General features: G+C 45.7%; 1 protein-coding gene across 1 annotated transcript in view; it reads right to left on the minus strand.

Moving 5' to 3' along the window:
- MGAT4B (alpha-1,3-mannosyl-glycoprotein 4-beta-N-acetylglucosaminyltransferase B) overlaps positions 1–21,256 on the minus strand; it is a 50,780-nt gene that overhangs the window by 14,416 nt on the left and 15,108 nt on the right. Inside the window, exons 2-3 of the mRNA XM_036391846.2 lie at positions 917–1,096; positions 101–241 (exon numbers count right to left, since the gene is read on the minus strand). Of these exons, the coding sequence (XP_036247739.1) occupies positions 101–241; positions 917–1,096 (321 nt within the window). The remainder of the gene's footprint in view (positions 1–100; positions 242–916; positions 1,097–21,256) is intronic.

Raw genomic sequence — 21,256 nt, forward strand, 5'->3', positions numbered from 1 at the left:
AGACCTGCTGGTATCTGTGCCACAGGCAGGCTTGGAGGAAAGGGGAGGGACAGGCACCAAGTGAGGAAGAGCACCAGAAGCAGCACTAATTCCCATTTACCTCCAGTGCGCCCCTGTCCCACATGCACGGCTGGCTGCAGACTGTTCTCCTTTGACAGCAAATGTGGCAAATGATGGAAGATGGTGGGAAGGTGCAGCACATTCTTGTTGGTGATATTCCACAGTTTTAACTTGGTTTCGTCTTAAAAAGGAAAAGGGAATCAATTGCAAGGCACGGTAGGTAGGAAGAGACTGCAAGGCAAAAAGCCTTTTTACAGCAGCCTGGCCACCTGAGACTACTGCTGGGTTATAAAAAATCAGGCCAACCTTTAACATGCTACCACAAACCCAATTAAAGTTCAGCAGGAGCCAGGAGGGCCTTAAAGAAGTCCCAAAATATTTGGGAAGGAGAGGGGAGAATGAAGATAAAATGAAGGTCAAATCAGATCTTTCTGTTGAGATCCAATTTTCGTCAACCGAGCAACTTAAAAAAATAAAAGAACAAATAAATTGGTGAGGGGTGCTCAGCCAGCCTAACTCCTTCCTCCCCCCTCTCTTTGGATACCCATTTTCCATACGGGTTGAATACAGCCATAGGAAACAGAGTGTATGACTTGCAAGGGAGAAAAAAAAGCTTGTAAGCAAGCAAATTGGCAAATATCCTCGGCAGAGGCAAATCCGTGTTTAATGATGCTTATGCACCTCTAATTAAACAGGAGTTTAAGAGCTCCCAAGTCTCTCTGAACTCCACAATTTGCTCGTGCTGGGGGAGAGAAGAGCAGGTCCTGTCCGCAGCCCTGCGCACACACACACCTCTCTACCTCCTCCTCAGAAACAGCTCCAACACAGCCCCAGATCTCAAGGCCTATTTATTCACCAGATAAGCTGCTCCAGGTCCGGTTTATGTCCCGCAGGGCCTGCTTCTCCGACAGGGCTCTCTTGATCTCCTCCAGGACCAGGTTGAGCTCCTTGGAGCGCTTCAGGCTCTCCTGCTCGGCCGTGTGCAGCCGGTCCCTGAGCGCCAGGAACTCCCGCTGGTAGATGTCCACAACGTCACCTGAGGATGGAGAAGAGAGAGAAGCTTAGTCCTCTGTGCTCAGAAGGGTTTCACTCATACCTCCCTTGCCTCCTCAGTCCTTAAATTATGGATTAGGGAGCTGTGGTCCAGCATGCACCCATTGGCGAAAGGGTCACGAGGAGAGCAGTTTAAGTTCAGAACTACAATAATAAAGCTACTTCCATTTTTCTTCTTTCAGCTTGGGTTTCTGGGTCATGTAGAAATAGAATCATAGAACAGTTTGGGCTGGAAAAAACCTCTAAGATCATTGAGTCCAACCATTAACCCAGCAATGCCATGACCATCACGAAACCACGTTCTCAAGTGCCACATCTATACGTCATTTACATCTCTTCAGGGAAGGTGATTCCACCACTTCCCTGGGCACCTTGTGTGAATGACTGGCTGGCTTCACCTGAAGGATTTTTTTCCTAATATCCAGTCTATCCTTTTCTACAGGTTAAACCTTTCCCAGCTTGTTTGCCCTTCTTTGGACACACAAATACAACCAGCCCGAGTGATGGAAAGAGAGATGCTGGCAAGGGGGGATGCTGCCCTGCAGTGAGACAAGGGTGTAGACAGCACCTCCTCCAGCTTTGCAAGAGAACACCTAATTTTAACAGTCAAAAGAGATTTTGGGACTCTAACACGTCAGGATAAAGAAAATCACATGGCAACAGCTGCCTGGATACTTCTATGAATTCAAGTGTTTGGACACACACCTTTAGGATGCATCATAAATGTATAAAAAACCCCTTCTGCTAGGGTAACAAAGCTTTTTGTTTTGAAACAACATCTTATCCCATGCTCTGTAAACAGAGCAATGAAACTATCAAGAGCTTTCAGTCAGAACTAACTATACAACAGCTGGGAGTGGAATCAGTGAGCCACTAATGAACCTTCCCGGGACATTTTTTCCCATTATTAATGAAACTGCTCATTAAAAATACACTTTTATCTGTGGTTATTCATTTGTTTTCAGTAAGATTATAACTCACAAGACTATACCCAAAGCAGATTTATCCACTGAATAGTAGACTCTTAACCCAAACACAACTAGGAGAGTTAATGATCAAAAATACTGCATTGGAACTTCACAACACAGGGCTAAATATAAATCAAAGCAATTGAAAAAGATACATTGACTGCATAAAAAATCTTCTATTTCGGGGCCCATGAAGAAAAAGTAAAAGGAATTTTGAAAATCAGACATATCCAGCTTCAGTGCACAGAGTTTCCAAGACAACAGTGCTTCCCAGTCCAGGTACTGGTAATGCTTTTGCCGAGAAAAAGTTTCCCCTATTCAGTCTTTCCCCCAAGAAAAACCTCCTTAAAGACTCACTGCTTCAGCACAAGGGACCCCCCCAGGCAGTCTGGCTCCTATTAACCTTTTGACATTATTTTCAAAGCCATGGCACACGGGGAGGGAGCAGAGGAAGTTACACCCATTTGATGACTGGTCCATCTGACAACACGTTATTCAGAGAAATTCAAGGGAGAGACATAAACAAGACCAGTCCTTCCTTTTTCCTGTGTGGTGCTGCTCGCTTTCCACTCCCATCGAAAAAACATTTTCAAATATGCAGAAAAACAAGTTAACACCCAGCTTTGAGAGCTGCCACAGGAATTCTCAGGAGGATGTCAGGCTCTAAAAACTCGTCCCACAATGAGTGAGATCTTTACCTGCTGCTGCCTCTCAGACATAAGAATACAGCTACATTCAGCTTCCCAATACTCCACATTATAGGTTTTCCTACTTACTGGCTGCATCTGGGAACACCAGCAAAGAACAAGTCTCACTTTCTGTTTTTGCACAACATGATGGCTCGTGCAAGGATAGAAGCATTTGGCTCTTGGCATCCTGGGGGGTTACTATCCTGTGGTTGCTATCAAAGCCAAATCACAGCTAAAGGCTGCCATTAGATCTTGTTCTGCAATACCTGGAGCAGAGTAAAGGCGAGGCTTTGCACTTAATGGCTTTTTCCAGAGCACTGCACTTCATTTGTGTCAGATTTAGAAGGGAAATGTCACTGATTATTCAGTCACTAATGACCTGCCTGCCGAAGCCAAGAGCTGTACTTTCCTTAGACTGCAATGGCGATGTGCAGTCAACCATTTGCTGCTTTTCTGGTTAATGGTTGGAAGTGAAATTGTATTTGCTTCCAGCTCTCTTGTCATATGATGTCTTCGTAGGCTTTCCATTCTTTAATTAAAATTTCATTAAATTTAAAAGCTGATCGATCGTGACTGGTTCTGATGACAGCCTGAACAATCCTAGACAAAGCCCGAGATGGGTGTACAGTTTCCCATGAATTTCCAGTAATTTTGCACTTGTTGGCCTGCAATGACACATGGCTGCAGATCTGTGTCCTCACAAAGACCCTCACCTCTCAGCCAGGGAGGGCTCTGAAAACCCACGAAGGGCAGCAGAGGATAAGGAGGGGGGATTGGCTCCCATCTCTACAAGCAAGGTTGGACACAGAAGTGATTTGCTGCTAATTAGGCTGAACAAATTTTTCAGCTAGTGTCAGTTCAGCACAGACCCTTTACATACCTTTCAAACCAGCAGCACTCCCTATCTACATATTTATTGTATTCCCTCCCAGCACAAGATAACAGAGCTCTTAAAATACTTCTAGACTCAAGCACTGCAGGACAAAAACTCCTAGCTATATCTAAAAAAAAAATATATTTAGCTTATTTTTTCTTGAGAGATAACACATTGCTTTGGGCTTAAAATATAATGGTTTAAGAAAGAAAGAAAGTCAGCCTTAGGTGACAGGCTGCAGGACTGACCTGGGAGACCAAAACCCTCTCAAACTTGCAGCACACATGTGCAAAGAACTCATTTCTCACCTTGCCAGGGCCCATATCTGCACTCAATGGTTTTTCACAATCTGTTTTTAGAAGCAGGCTGGCTGTGAGGCTCCAAGTGGGAATCAGGCAGCCTCATACAAGCCAGTGCTCAGCAGGGCAGGGAAGCAGCGCTGGGCACAGCTGAGTGCCAGTCACCATCTGTCCATGCCATGCCCACTGCAGCAGCTCTCAGAGGGGATCCCTGGAGGGGGAGCACCCCCAGGCTGAGGGACAGTGGCCACAGGAGTCTCTGGCTGAGCATCACTCACTGACCAATGTCCCTCCATGCCCCTCTCCTGCATGGCTGTGCCTGGACACAGCTGCCAGGCTTTGTGTTTTAGCTGAGAAGCCTGGGCTGGGTTTGCTGAGCAACACAAACCACTGGGGAAGCAAAAGGCAGGGATGGCTTGAACAGGCCCTTTCAGGAATTGGACTTTGATGATGCTAGTGGGTGCCTTCCAAGCCAGAACATTCTGTGACTGTTCAGCAGCTGGGATGCAGCAGCGTGCAAGGGATGGGCACGGGCTGCTGGGGCTTATGGGCTGCTCCCCAGGAGCCTGTGGGTGTCCCACAGAGCTGAGCTCCTGCAGCGTCCCCAAAGGATTTACCCATCTAAGACAGCAACCCCTCAATAAAAAGTATTTCTCCATTATGGAGAATTCTGTGTCTTCATTCTTATTCAAGTGACTCTTAAGTGCAAACTATGTTGCTAGCAGAGGTGAGGGCTGGGACAACTGCATCCACATCCATTTTCAGTTTCTGAGTGAAAGCAAAATAATCTGGTCCTAAACTAGAAGACAGAAATAAAATCAGACCAGTGAGAATATAAAACCTCCACCCTGAAGTCTCACACAGTCATCCATACACACACACACATACACTATCACACACAGAGTCAGGAATGTTATAATTCTGTATTTTGCATTCGTCTTTCCAATCACACTCCAACCTCCCAGAGAGCCTGCAGTGCATTTTAAACACATCCATATTTCAGTTCCAATTACTTTTGGTTTTGTTCTCTGCTGATAACCTCTCCCAGCAGAGTGGACCCATGGCTAATGCCAGAGACTTCCCTCCAATTCAATCTTTTCAAAAGCAAACACACAGTCTTTGCTAGCTGGACTTGCTTCTCATTAGGAAGACTTTCAAGAGACTTAGTTTAAAAACTAAAAACAACCCTCAAACCTCTAAACTGTTTATCTCTACAAAATCTTGGCTTCTAGAGCATAACTGCACCTTTTGACCGCTGTTACACAAATTCCCAAAGCCAAAAGAGCAAGAAGAAGTGCAGTTCCCTTACAATGTAAATAAAGCTGGAGCAGAAAATTCATCTGCCTACAGAAAACGTCACCGTAATAACTGTTCTCCCTCATTTTATTTAAAGCACCCCTTTGAGAAAGAAATGCTTCCCCCTCTAGGACTTGCAAGGGCCTGGGGGGACTGCAGAGCACACAGACAACCCTCTCCATGCTGGAGCATCTGTGTTATCCAAAAATACTGACAGGCAAGAACAGGAACCAGGCTGGTGAGCCACTGTCCCCACCCCAGCCAGGCACCCACTCATGCTGGCCCCAGCTGCCTCCAGCCCCAGCCATCCCCAGTAGCTCCTGGAGTTAGATGATGATTAGGGAATTTTATTTTTTTTTTTTTTGTGTTTTGATGTTTAATGATTTATATAATGCTGGCACAGCTCCACGCATTACACTCTAGATTGCCCTGATTGAATCGCAACATTCATTAGGTCTTTTGCTAACAGAATTTCACTGGACCATTAAAATGGATAGAAGGAGTTACTGTGCCATGTCGGTGAATTAAATTCTGCCTGTGAGAGGCACAAAAGGAGCAGTCCTGCTTTACATGAAAATCTGGTGGCTGGTGCAGCACACAGGTGTGAGGCATTTTGCACACAGGTACACAGAGATTGCAGCACTCCACAATAACCTATTTATACAATTAAAAGCAAAATGTTGCCCTTTGCTTATCTGGCTTTAAAAAGCAGAAACCAGCTCTAGAAACTCACCATAAACAAATCCCCAAATCATCCCTCAAAAAAACACTGCAAAGGGACTCGTAAGTAGTAGTAAGGAAGGAATAGTTTAGCATCCAAAATCCCCAAATATCAGCCCCTCCTCACCCCCCCACCAAAGGCAGGATGATGATTGAGGTCTTTTCCTTCAGATCTAAAGAAACATGAACAGTGCTCCTGTGAGATGAGAAAGCTGAGAGACACATCACCTTCCCTTCTGTGAGCCAGCAGGTCATTGCTCCCAGTTTCAGACTCATCTTTTAAAATCATAAATATTTTGGCAGAGTGGGATGTATGCAGCCACTGAGAACCTGATTTGCATTAAGGAACTGAGCACCAAGACACACTGAGCAACAATTCAAACACTGTCAAGGGTAGAGTTTGGGGAGTGGGTGGTATCTGGCAGGGTGGGCCTCCCAAAAGGCTCCAGCAGTTGCAATTACCCTGTTGGGGGCTGATTCATCTGCACAGAAAGTGTGTTTCAGCAGTGCCATCACCACACAGCAAACACGGATGCTCTATTCAGTAAACATTATGCGACATTTAATTCTCCACTGTGTCCCAAACCACCTGGATACTCAGTCAAAGCAGACATTTTCTAGCTGCTGCTTATAAGTACACCCCAAGATTCTTAATTATAAAGTTTTTACATCATTTTTTAAAGAAAAAGAAAATTAAAGCAAAAAGAATTTTTAAAGAAACTTTTTCAAGTTTATAAAATTATGCTGTAATTTGTGGTTACCACCAAGGCAAAAAGTAACATGGAAAGTAGAATCTTTAGTACCACTAGAAAGCTGATGATTATTGGGAAAATAGCTACAGGTGTGAAGAGCTTCAAGCAGGACAGGGACCAGGGAAGGAGAGGAGTGGCACGTGAGTTTCCCAGCTCAAAGCAATCAGGCTGGGTTAGGTGGTGCTGGCACTGGCACTTACAGGGAGGCTGAGTCAGAAGAGTCATGGAATGGTTTGGGTTGGAAGGAACTTTAAAGCTCATCTCATTCCACTCCCCTGCCATGGGCAGGGACACTTTCCACTAGACCAGGCTGCTCCAAGGCCCATCCAACCCGGCCTCAGACACTGACAGGGATGGGGCATAATGGCCACTGGCGGTCAAAGAGCTGTCAAAAACCAGCTATGGTTTAGCTCCTTGTGTTCACCCTCTGCCCTTTATTTACTGTTTATTTCAGTTCAGTCAGTACCTACAGCATGTGCTATCCTGAACTGGGCCTGAATAATGTATTTTGATGCCCCCACCATCCTGATGCACCCCTCAGTGCCATCACTATGCTCCAACTTGGCGCCTGTGCTCAAGAACTGTCCCGAGTGGCTGCAGAGCTGTTCTGGAGCATCTCAGAAAAACCAGTACCCTACCCTCCACACCCAGCAAAAGGCACTGGTTGCCCAGGTGGGTGATGGCAGCAGGAAAGACCCCTGACAGTCAGTGGAGGCTCCTGTGCTGCCCCTGGGCTGGCTGCTGGGTTTAAGCATCCCATGGTATCAGCATCACGCTGAGAGAACTCATCAGCCAGGGCAAGAGGCTTATTAAAAGTCAGCCTGTCTGAAAAAATGATCCTCAAATAAAGCAAGAGCTTTCCCCAGCTCCAGTCTGGTGTTGTTTTCTTTAATATGGCCATTTAATAAGTGCCTGTGGTATATTTAACAGCATTTCAACCTTCAGCAGCTCCGTGTAATGAGACAGAAATGCAATGCATCTCTCCACCGACGGTCCCTCCCCAGGGAACACGGGCACCTTTAAGTCACTATTTCTTTTTGCAGCAGTAGGTGTTGATCATATTTCTGTTGCACATCTCCTCGCTGGAGTTTAATGTTGTCTCAGCACATACGTCATCAGAAGGAGAGAGGAAAATTCATATCCCCTGTGCCTTGTTATTGCAAAGTATGAGCTACTGTTTGCATTGGAGAGTCAGTTCAGACAACATGCACACAGATATTTCAAAAAATAAGCTTTTTGTTTTGCTTCTAAAGTCCTAAGTTGTAAGTTTTCAGAGATGAGGATGAGTAGATTCCCATTATGGGGATGCTGAAACACAACACAGATGGTGAGCATTCCAATTCCCCATTCCGAGGAGGAGAGCAAGTCACAGGGGTGCCTGTGCCCAAATCCAAAGGCTCCCCATGGGGGGTGCAGAAACTCAGAAATTAGGAATGTAAACAGCAGTGCCCATCACCTCTGCCTAAAATGCCTAAAATGCCTTGGATCAGGGCAGAGGAGGCAGCAGAAGCTGTCAGACTGCTCTTGGGTACCTGCAGAGCAGGTTTGGGATCTCTTTCTGCAGCGCAGCTCTGTGGGTGAATCACAGTGAAGGATACAAAGGGCTCCTGAATCCCCTGGGCTTCACCTGCCAAACAAAAGCACTGGCAGGAGAGGAAATTCCCTGCAGGTATAAACCACCATCAGCTTCTGACAAAGGAAGCAGTCCTTCTGATTTGTCCTGGGGTTTTATCAACCCATTCAAGGGATTTATGAGATGAAGAAATCAGATGGCAATTCATCTTGCTGCAAAAAAGCTAAGGAGGAAAGGGGAAGAGGGCAAATGCTGCCATTGATCTAAAGAGAAAAAAGATGGGATTAAACAGTGAATTTTCATCATAACAAAAGGTTAACTATCCGGAGGAAGCCATAAGGAGTGGTATTAAACTCACCAGCTAATAGATTTAGTGAGGATCTGGGGAAGGAGATGAATTTGTGAAGTAGCCAAATACAGAGTGGACATGGAGATAAGCTCATCAAAGCCAGAAAAGGAGCAAATCATTAGGAGATGTCAACCAAATGGCAAAGTGACACCAAAACTGATACATGCAATTTAACAGGGGGGAGGGGGGGGATCAAGGTATTTTTCACATGGTTCTTAATTAGCAATATTAACTAGGAAGGAAACCACAGCATTGGTGTCTGCAGCCCAATCTGCAGCAATCCAGGGAAAAAAGGGGGATAGGGAGGGAGGCAAACAAGATGTTAGCATGGTTAGTGAACAGGATGGGGAATAATAGTATGAAGATTATAACATTATTAAAATGATGCTGCCTAATCCCACAATAGTTTTCACCTCATCTGAAAAAGAGTATTAATGTAGACCTAAAAGGGGCTTTTGAGAGGGTGATAAGAATGATCAAAGGCCTGGGAAAAAATCCTGCTCTGTGAGGAAAGAAAAAAATATATGACATAATTCATCTTAGGATGGGCATGGTAATAGGGCTTATGATGAAAAGTATAAATAATAGAGTGATATAATGAAAATATACCACAGGTTTCCACTCTCCCTGTTTCAAAACATAGCACTAAGTAACCATTTCATTCAAATATTAATTTGAAACTGAAAAGAAAATGTGTTGCACAGACCAAGTGTATTATTCCTCTGAATTCACTGAGGAATTTAAACAATCTCAAAGAGCTGGAAGGTGCTGAGCCCAAGGTCAGGTAAAACAGTATCCTACTAGTGGTCCTGGGTCTCAGCTGGGTTGAAAGCCCCCTTTTCTCCCTTTTCCTTGGGAGAAAGATCATGCATTTCTATGTCTCTCCTCACAACCTAATTAGGAACACTGAAGCTTTTGTCTTCAAAGCAAAGCTAATTCATTAGCAATCTAATTATTTACCTGTATAGCACCAATACAGCTTTCGAAGCATTTTTGTCTCAAATGGAAAGTGAAGGCTTTGTACTTGGGTTTTTTAATAGCCTTTATTTGACTGGGGAATAAAAACATGCTGAAAGTGAACAAAATAAAACATTATAGAAATCATGAGTCATTAAACCTCTAAATAATTGCAGCTCGACGGGATTTTTAAGTGAGGACATTACACAGCCAAACCTGGGCAAGGGGTGGAAAGGAAGGGGGGAAAAGGGGAATGGGAAAAGCTGGGAGCTTGTACATATGGTCAATCTACCAAGCAAACCAGTGTATTGTTTAAAAGGAGATGCATTTGCCTGATGCACTTTCCTTACATGGCATGGGCATGGGAAATGCTCTTGGATGCACCAAAGGGCAGCAGGAACAGCCTGGCAGTGGAGAGGGTGTCGTTCTCCTGCTCTGAACATGAACATGCAGGAACCTGCAGCAGCCTCCTCTGTGCATCACTGGGGTCCAGGCACAGCTTTAGGCACTTACCATGTCATGGGCCATGTCACTTGTCATGCTGAACTGTGAATCATCACAATGCAGGAAAAGCCCAAATTGGATTTGCTTGGCTCTCACCAAACCCTCTGGACTGCATTTCTCTCCCTTCCACCTCATTTTCACAACAAGCAGCAAAGCCAGTGAGTAAAATCTCATGAACCAAAACAACCCCAAAGGAACAGCTGATGGCTGGAGCTGCAGGACCATGTCTCCAGCTCTGCTCTGGAGCTTTACAGAAGCAGAAAACCCTGAAGCAGAGCAAATGCCTCACAGTCCAACAGGAAAACCCTTTCTATTATAACCTAATTAAGTTAATAGTGAAACAGAGACCTTGTTCCACCAAAAACCCATAGTCCCCACGGATCCTGCTCTGTGCTTAGTGCTAATGGCTCACAAGTCCATCCAAAAGGAATCCCTCCAAGAAGGGAAGTCAATCCTTGCAAAGGTCACTGTGTTAATCATCACACCCCTTCTCTAGCAGCAGCTGTTGGTAATTGCCTGTGAAGGAGTCGAAATGAAACTCTTGTTAATCCTTCTCCCAACATTACTAAAATCAAACATCATCATTATCTCCCCCACAAATGACCCTGAGCCATCAGCACTTTGCAGCTGATGGACAAGCTCAGCCCATCTCGGGAGAGATGTGGCACTGACCGGTGGAAAAAGCAGCTCCACTTTGCGAATTGAAGGTGAGTTTATTGATTAGCAGCAGTAAGTGCTGGTGCCTTGTATCTCCCCACCTCCTGTACAATCGACCAGTGCACTCATCATTCCACTAAAGTTACCACCAGACTCAGAGCAGCCGAGATCCTGGAACAGTGGGAATTTGTTTAATCAATAACATATGAAGCTTTTGGCAGGGCTGAGTGTATGAAAAAATTTTACAACAGTGAAATAAAGTATTGCTGTGTTATAAATCAGAGAACCATATGGAAAAGTTAGAGTGATGTACTAAGAGGGATATCAAGGAAATCACAGAAGTTCTGGCTGGAGTCCCTGGCTCCGCTGATGTTAATAGCTGAGAACTTCAATGCAAGTCAGGTTTGACTTCTTTTTCCAAAAGAGTAACTCATTTGCAATGCATGTGACTGTATTGGAGTGAAAGGATATTGAGAGCACTCCCCTCACTCCGCTGTTTATGTAAATTGTACATCTCGTCTACCTGCAGATCCACAGCCACCACCAGATTCCAATTTCCTGACTGTACCAATGCCTGATCAGCTGCATGACCATGCTGTTGGGTAGAGCAGATTTTAAAATCACCACATACTGATCACAGGATGAGCTGATCTAAATTGCATTTTGTTTTAGTAGTCTTAAATAATTTGCAGAATGCTCAAAATAAAATGCATGCAGAACCTTTTAAAAATTTCTCAGCATTAATATTTGATATATTTATTCCCTGGGGTGCAGACTTGTAACATGAGCACTTAATGGGGTACATTTTCTTTTCTCCAGAGAAAAAACAAGACATTGCCATAAAATAGCACACTTAGGCCAGCTATAGCTGTTGATGCTATCTGAGGGCTCTTGTTTCATTTTATATGCTAGGATAGTTCCTGGGAAGAAAAACATACCACTGAAAGAGTGGGAAGACCCATTTCTCCCTTTTGTCATTCACCAGCCAAGAAAACATGAGAGAGGGTTATCAAATAATGTCAACAGCCTCTCCCACAAAGCCAGACCAGCTGCTTTAGAATGCATAAAATCCACACTTATTTCTTCCTCTTGCAGAAAACACATCACTGGAAGTACAAAGACAGAATCCCCCCAATAGTAGCCTGAAGTAAATTAACTTTTCGCTATTTCAGAGTGCAGGGACTAACCCAGAACCAGGCAGCCTTGGTTCCACACCCCACAACAGCCCAGCTGCAGAGCTGCCTGCCAGCCCGTGCCAGCAGCAGCAGCAGCATTATTCCAGCAGATCAGCTCTGCTGAGAGGCAACACAGATGCTGGTGATGGCACAGCACAAGGTGGGGGTTGCAGGACATTTCAAGGGTAAAAAATAAACAGCTGGAGGGGAGGAGGATGCTGACTACATGGGTGTCCTACTGCTAAGACCTTTGGTTGCTTATTAAATGATGCCTGAAAGCTTCTCAACAAGCTGCTGCTCTGAAATGTTACTGGCATCTCCCTCTCCCCTGTGCCGAGCTTCAGGCAAGGTGTCACGAGTGGCTTTTGGCAAGCCAGGAGTGCCAAAATGCACAGGGTGCTCCCTGAACCTCCTCAGAGGGCACCAAAACCCAGTCAGCCCCACAGTCCCATGGCCTGATCCAGATGGAAAATTTAGCATCCTTGCTGCAGGCTTAATTTTGGGTCAGATCATCCTGCTGACCGAGCCAGTGATACACAGGAAGCACAGGGGAACCAGGATGCCCTTTTGGACAACAGCCCGAAAGAAGAACAGTTTAAATGTCTGTGAAACCACATCCCTGGAGGTTTTGCTTTCTTGCAATGTCAGGTTTACCTAAAGGCTTAAAGGCAGTGCACTGAACCTTACAGCCTGCTGCTCACCACCTCCAAAAATAGGCGTGATTCCGGGAGCCTGGACCACAGGACCATGGTATTTATGCTTAATTTCACAACTATTCTTAAAGTGCTGCTGAGTCCTGGCAGAAGACACTTCACACTCCCTGTGAGCAAAGGCACACTGTTCACACCTCACATTCCCTTTGAACATGTCTATTTAAATGGATTTGGCTTTTCAGTATTTCACACACCGTTACCCTCACTGGTGCCACCTCTAAGGTAACCTAATTGCTATGGGCTGCTGTGGATCAGTTTTCCAGACCTTCCACCCCGAGGGAAACTTTGTTACAGAAATTTGACATGCTTAGGTGCTGCAAGAGAATGCAAGATGGGCTGCCAGAAGCAGAGCCCAGCAAACAGCGCTGAGGGCCCACAGGGAGAGTTTTCCAGGATTAAGCAGTTGCATTTCACGCAGCCCAGAGAGCAGCAGTGTAGCCCCACATCCTCCCAGCAGCGTGTCAAGGATGACACCGGATCAGCTGCCAGCTCAAGGAGGTGTGAGGGAAAGACAAGAGAGGGCACAGAGGGCTGGAGAGGCCACGGCTGCCCAGCAGAGGCACAGGAGGAAGGAGAGGGCTTTTGCACAAGGATCACCCCGAGCACAGCTGAGCAAAGCCACAGTTGGTACTGAAGGAGTTAAAGGCAGAAATCACAGCAAGCTACACCAGGAGGGACTGCAGGGGCTGACCCACTGCAATCTGCCTGTCCCAGGGGTGCCAGGAGGTCAAAACTCAGGGAAAATCCCACCATGGGGGAGCCAGGCTCAGCAGGCACAGGGAAAAGAGCAGTGACACCCACACAGAACCTGCCCTGGTGGTACCTGCAGCACCACCACGGGGAGCAATATCCCAGCCCCTTGTTCCCTCTCTACAAAGAGGTTCATTGGACTGCAGTGTCCAGGGAGGTAATTTCTGTACTGAGGTGCTTTAGGTACCCCTGATGCACTCGAAAGGGTCTCTCAAGGGCCATGGAGGCTGCTCAGCACCTCCTGGAACGCCTGGCTGGGATATCCATCAAGCAAATCACCCTGGGTGAGTCCCCAGTTAATAACCTATCCTCACACCCACCTTCCCAAAGCTTCCTGCACACGGATCAGCTTTGTTACCGAGGATCACCACTGTGCATGGCTGAGAAAAATCTAATCCAATTTCTTTCTTCTTTAGGAATAAAACATCAAGCGCGGGCAGTCAGTCAGATACAGCAGCAACGTGGAAGTGTGGCAGCACAGCTGTGTTACCATTGCCAGCAAACCCATGGCTGAGGGAGCAGTGGAGATGGGGCAGCTCCAGTGCTGGTATGGGCTGGGAGGAGTGGTTCAAGACACAGCCTCTTTTGGGGAACTCATTATTTAGTTTTATGACCACGGAAAGCCCCAAAATGTGTAAACTATAACATCACGATTTTGCATGTAGGTATTCGTGACTACAAAGACAATCCTACAAGGTTCCCATGGCCCTATCCAAAGCCTGGTGAGAGCAGGGGCATTTTGACAGCCTTATAAATCCATACACTGGAAGAAATATCGTATTAGCCCTACATTGCTGCAGACTGGAGCAGCCCCAGCAGAGCCACCCAGTGCTCTGCACCACCTCCCTGGCTTGGAGAGTTTTGCCAAGATACATATCCTTGTGCACCACCCAGAAGTGGCTAAACCACTTCAAAAGCCACAGTGGGGTCAGGATGCCACAGAGAGCTGCCTCAGCACTGCTGTGCCCCAGCAATGTCCCCTCTTGGGACCAAAACACATCCTCTGCCAAACCACCTCCAGTACCTCTGCAGCTCTGGCACTGCTCATTGGCAGCCTGGCCAGTGCACACACTGCAGCCAATTCCCTGGGCATGTTTTACTGAGGACAAGCCTAGGAACTCCATGTGTGTCTGTGTGTGTGTGTGTTTGTGTTTGATATCCGATTTCAGGGAGGTGATGTTTCTAAAACCCTTCCCCAGCACAGCTTTGGAAGGTGTTGGACAAACAGCCATCCAAGCACCCAGAAACAGGCAGGATGTGAGTGCTAAGCCAGCCCTGCACACCTGACAAATAAATTCTTTAAGGTTAGACAGCAGACTATAAAACGAAGCTATAAGCACATATCACTGCACATGAAGGAAAATGCATTCTGCTGTTAATGCCCATAACTTCCCTACTGACAGTAATGGATGCCAGCAAAAGAAGAGACATGCAAGAGTGCCAAAACATGCACTGTTTTTTTTCCCTAAGCTTGTATTGGGCATGCTACTTGAAATACAGAATGGCTGAATTCTATTTTCTCCCCAACCCTGAAGCTGACATAAAATGCCCATGTTTTAATACTGTCATTAAGCATTAGGATAAATTACAGGGTTATAATGAATTCTCAGAAAAAATACTTGTGTCTTCAGAGCTGTGTTGCAGTTATACACCAAGCTGTATTTCAGATGAAATAAAAAGCAACTCCTATGATGAGTAGCAGATAAGAAGTCAGACTAAATAATGCTGGAGGTCCTTCCCACCTTTGAAATAAAAAAAAAACATGTGTGTTATTTATGATCAGTGTACTACAGGGCCTGGCTGATCCTCTGGAGCTGAAAAGGAAAAGCTGGATGATCTTCCAAAGGAGAAGGGAAAGGAAGGAAAAAAGCCACTTAAGTTTCCCAGCCAGGGAAACAATTTATGGATAGGAGCATTTACTTCAACTTCTTCAGCAAGGAGACCATGCACACTCATCTTGCTGTTCAAAGGACATCTTGTGCGTATGAGCAAATTTGTCCAAAGCGTTCTGGCTCGGGCCACGGCAGCGTGTTTAGAACACGATTTCCAGATGTGCCTCTCTCCCCGTCAGTCCGGCTGCTGCCTCAAGCCAAGAGAGTTATATAAGCTGCAAAGCTTAATTGGATTATTTAGCCCAAATCTTTGGCCAAGAGGCAGCCGGGCTGGAGAGCCGGACAGGCAGCCTGGAGAGGAGCTGCACCCCCCTGGGCTTGGGGGGGAAAGGGAGGAGCAGAAGCCAGCAATAAAGAGATCATAAAGCAAGACTGGCCTGCCTGTCTCCCTCCAATTTCTCACACCTCCTGTCCCTTTTACAGAGGGGGTAGTAGATGGTATTTTATTAGAGCCATGTTTTCCTACTATAACAACAATTAAAAAGGAATGCAAGAAGCATTTAGAAGACATGAGCATTTCCTCTCTGCACAAACAAGCATTTCCTGACTATGCAGCTCCATTACATGGAATAACACATTTAGCAACCTTGTTTTCCCACAATAATATTTTTCCCCCAAACTCTGGCAGTTGTGGTGGCTTATTTTCCATTTAAGGGCACAATCGTGCTTGTGGGATAACCCATCCCAGCGGATCTTTGCAGATGTAATTATTAGGGCAAAGTCCTAAAAAAGAAAGTGTTGCGACTATTCTTGGGAAGAAATCAGGAAAGAGAAGAGAGAGAAGCTGAAGAGTTTCCAAATGCTGTAGCTACCAAAGTGTGCCAGAATGATTTTACTCCTTTTATTTTTAATAGAACTGGATAGTTAAGTCAGAAGTTAACACCAGGATATAAACTCACACTAAACTTTGAGAAGGTTGCCTGCTCCATTGGTTAAACAAAAAGTACATGCATGCTTGAGAGCCACTCAAACCATTGTCATGAGGCCCTGGATGGACTTTGTATGGCTTTACAACAAATAATAATACAAAAAAGCAGCCTGGCATCCTTCTCTGCCACTGCTGACAACATTCCCACCACCCTCCACCAGGCAAAGTGCCATGGATGAATTCAACAGATTAAAACAACCAGAACAGTACAACAGGCAGGGATGTGCTGAGTCCTGCTGGAAACAGCTCCACAAACACTGCAAATCACACACAGAGGGAGGATGCCTCTCACTGCTCCAGCTCTGGTCCCCAAAGCATCATGCACACAAGAACCCCAAAATCCAGAGCATCACTGCTGGCATCCACTCTGCAATTCCTGATGAACATTCCCCTGATGGAGGAGCTGCAATTAACACGCAGTACAGAGTCACAGTAAACAGCAGCAGTGACCAAAAAGCTCTTTATAGAAGGGCTCTCTGCTACAATGCCATGATTACTAGTTATGGAAATATTTCAAAAAAGGCAGACAAAGAGATTTCCACAGGGCACAGCGAGCCATCCAATTTGTGCTGTGCTTGGACTTCGTAAATCAAAATACAAGCAACATTTACAGCACTCTAGCTGTTCCTTAAACTTTATTTTTCTTTGCTGTGTGCATTTTGTGCCCTCAGTGAGCTGCAGCTAAAGCTCTGCGTGACTGATGGGAAGGAGAAAGTTGACTCAGGCTGACCGGGCAAAGCAGGCTCACCCCCCTTCCCTGTTATCTGCATTAAGAGCTTCAACAAATTTGTGTAATACCCAGCATTATAGAAATGGATTTCCAACCAGAAGAGCAGTTGGCAGGATTAAACAAGTAGAAAAGCACATGCACATAAAAAATCAGGAGGTCTGCACACGAGCTAATGGAGCAAACAGAAAATCACTGGGCATGCTCCCTGGGCTGGAGAACCGCTTCCTTTACGACAGACAGTAACGTCTCATTACAGGAGAAACAAATACAATAAAGATGAATATTCCATCTTCCCTTGGCTACATTTTAAGTGTTAAGCCAATACAAATTCTCGGGTTATATTTCACAAAAATAGCTACTCAAAAAAAACCCTGCTGGCAGCGCAGCAGAGCAAATTTCATTTGAAAGATAAATCCTACATTTTTCGTAGGCAGATGTGAAAATATATCAGACTTTATCATAACAGCCCCTCCCAGAAGCTGAAGAAGCCACAGAGTAAATTTGCAACAAAAAATTTGCTTCCTTTCCCTCCTTGGCCTGTATTGCTTAACTCAACACAGACAAAATTACGAGCAAATCAAGTTACTTCATCTGGTAACAGAGGCCACACACTCTCCTGCACCACAGCGCTCTGCAAAGTCAATATGGAACCAACCCTTGGGATCACCCGTGAAACACTCGGAGGGTGGAACTGCAGGCCTGCTGTAATTACTGTCATCACAAAATGACCACTCAGCCCCACTCCCCCAGCGAGGCAGGACCGTACCAAGCCTGGGGAACAAACGCTGCCTTGTCGGGGTGGCCGGGCACGAAGGCGCCTGGCACCGGCCAGGAGAAGGCTGCTGGCAATTTCAGGAATGCTGCCAAAAGCTGAGCTGGAGCAGGACACTGTAGCATCGCTATTTCTGGCTGATAAAAGGGCAAAATCAAGCTACCTCCACAGTTTAGTAAAAACTCCTACAAAGCTGGCACATGAAATGATCTTAAAGCTGCTCTCTGGTGCAGGATTGTAACTCTGGATCAACACCACCTTCCCTCCTGCTGCAGGAACATTGCACTGAAGTGTGATTATCCATCTCTTACCAGGATGGGGCAGGGAGCTAAGGAAGGAGCATCTTTAATCAATTAAATCCCAGCTTGGTCTGAGCGAGCCAATCCCTGCAAAGCACATCCCACGGCTGCTCCCACAAAGCAAATGAAATTCCCTATAGGAGGTGCTGAAAACGGAGGGCAGAGAGGCATGCACCCTACCCAGGAGTGTGCTGGGTGCTTGATCATGAAAACCTGTGGCTCCATACGGGTCTGCATCTGCAGCTCTCACCTACCCCCATGGGAGGGGATGGATTAGGGGTGGGAGCTGGAATTACCCTGGGCAGTGGTAGCACCAGGGGTCTGAGCATGACTTCCAGTCTTGTTCCTCTTGTAATCTCATGAAGACCTTTCTGGATTCAAAATATTTTAAATTATGACTAAATAGTTAATTATGACTAGTAATTTTAGCTGTAATGAAACTATGAAGCAGACACTTTTAACCCAATAACTATGAAAAATAAGCCAGAAACCATATATTTAAAAGAAATCTGGTCTGCTTGGCAAAGCTTTCCTGCTGCCTAAACCAGGATCAGTGATGACCTGAAGTGCAACAGAGCTGTGCAAGGGGAGGAGCTCCTTAGATTTGTAGTTTTGGCCAAACTCTGACTACAAACTGGAAATTCTGCTGGCCTAAAATCCCCTGGATTCAAGCACTGGAAGCAAAGCTGCACCACGAAGCAGCTGTTTCTATGGGCCAGCTTGGAAGATGAGCTTAAGCTTTTGAGATTGCTTATTTTTCTTAAGGTCAGTTTACATATATTTAGCCCTTCTAAAATCTCCCCTTGCCTTGCATCTCAACTTTGAATTATTTATCACCAGGTATCACATTCATTTGCATACTTTATGAGGTGCAAACCAAATGATTAGTCATTCCATATTAGACTTCCCTAAACCATCTGTGCCAGGCTCTGAAGCAGCTTGGTGTTGGTTTTCTTTAATACTTGGGGGGGAAAATAAAAGTTCAAAGGGAGAATACTGGATTAACTTTAAAACACAGGGTAAAATAGTCCATGTTTGTGGATAGCAAAGCTTTATTACTCTGCTAGAGCCAGGCTCCTCCAGGAAGGTGCAGATGATCATCTTCATTGTAATTTAACCAGTGATACAAATTGCAAGCAGCATTATTTCAAAGACCTCTGTTTATTGATTAGAAAAAAAGTCCTTCTCCTCTTCCTGCTCCCTCCTTGAGTGGTGCTGATTGCACACAATAGAGAGCTATCACTTAAAGAGCCAATTAAGTCAGCTTCTGAAAGGTAATTGAATAGCTGGAATTCTTAGTGCACTATTGTACTGCATTATCTTGATTGCAATGAAGGAAAAACAAAGCAGCCAGAGCAACAAAAATTAGAGAATGAGGCTCTGGCCATAGGTAGGAATACTGAACTAGACAGGCCCATTAATGCTGCACCCCTTCCCCCCCCAGAATATTTTCTTTCTGTGATTACTTCTAACTCTTGCTAGAAGTGTAAGAAAGCACAAAAACCTTGGTCTTGTTTATTTTCTGCATTGGCAGGACTTTATGAGGGATGGGCTGAGCTGCTGGCCAGGCACAGAGAATGTTGCTGGCTACAGCCACTCCAACACACCCCATCCCTGGGGGGAACCCAACATCTGGGCATCCTGTACTCAACCAAAAGCTTTGATTAAAGAACTTCTCCTGGCTTGGGCTATGAAGGTAACACTTTCTGTACAGATTCACCCACGCCTGACAGAACCATCAAAAGATTCTTTTCTGCCCTCCTGGCTACCTTCAAAATACCCAGAGGACTTTTGATAACCTCTGGGGTTTCCACACCATGGCTTAACTGGGCTAAAGTGAGACTAAGATTTTGAAAGCTGTTGGGAAGAAGGACATTGTTTTAGTCCCTTAGAAAAAACAAGCTTAAAAAAAACCCAGTTATTGTAAGCCTGCCAGCACTCAGAATTTATATAAAATAACTCATTTAAATGCAGTAAAAAAATGCATCACAATCTGAGAGAAGAATCCTCGGAACTCAAAGGCACTGTCTGTAGATGATCAAAATTCACCATCAATTTTTGAGCAATTACTCAAAGTACTCACAGCACTCGGGTTATAAAGCATTTACACAGACACATAAAATAAAAGCTTTTTCCGAAGTAGGAAAAGAGGCGCCACAAAACATAAAAATCTCCTTCATTCCTCTGCGCCGACAGCAGCCTGTGGTGTGACCTTCCACCCCTGTCCCCTGGCCCCGGGTTTCCAAGGCAGCACAATCAATCCACCCAGGCTCTGAGCACACTAATGCTGCTCTCCTCGAGCAGCTTTGGCACCAGCTGCCTCCCCACATGTGCGTTTTGTCTGGCACTGGAGCCTTGCTGGAGAACACAGGGCTGAGCAGGGCGAGATGCTGCAGAGAGGATGCTCTCTGTGTCTCCTCCTGCCACACCTCGAGCTTCCTGCCCCGAGTCCCACAGACTTTACAGCCCAGAACAAGGGTAGATCTCCCAGAAAAACCCAATAAATGCCATTCCTCCAGTAGCAAGAAATGCAAACCCATCCTTCTGCAGACATGGCTTTTGTGTTTGAGGGGCTGCAGGAAGGATGCTCAGAGGGAGGTTCCAAAGGGATTTATGCACCCAGCAGGTTGGGAACCTCTCCTGTGCCCTGACTGCCCACCTGTGAAACAGGCTGAATAACACCCAGCCAGCCTTGTAGAGGGCTTTGCTTTTCATCAATCCACTTCCCTCTCCAGGAGTCAGGTGACTCCTACTCTCACCTACTCCACCCTCACCCTGCTGCTGTGGGGCCTCAGGAGCCCTCACTCTGAACAGAGACATCCATTCATCCACTGGGAATCTGGCAGGACCATGTAAGCAACCTCTGCAACACGTGGTACCAATGTTGGGCACTGTGCACCACAAGTACAACTGGGCACACCTGCCCAAACTTCTGCCTCACTCATTTTTGTCAGTCTCTCCTCAGTTTACTTTGCAATTATCTCTGCAATTCCCACTGAAAGACAGGACACAATGTAAGGAACTTGAGCGATTTTTCAAACTTGAATGGTCTCTACCCAAAGGAAGCCAGAAGGAAGCCCATGCACTCAAACACACACTGAGAGTCTTGGTCCTCAGACATGCTGTGAAGCGGGAGCTTTAGTTTTTCTTCATCAGCAGACTGAAAGCCCATCAAATACAGTAGGGTATCAGCCTCTCCCTGGCCATTCTCTACTTGAGACTTGTTCTATCTTTTCAAAAGCTCTT

Source organism: Molothrus ater, chromosome 15 (assembly GCF_012460135.2).
Source record: "Molothrus ater isolate BHLD 08-10-18 breed brown headed cowbird chromosome 15, BPBGC_Mater_1.1, whole genome shotgun sequence".
Classification (NCBI taxonomy): Eukaryota; Metazoa; Chordata; class Aves; order Passeriformes; family Icteridae; genus Molothrus; species Molothrus ater.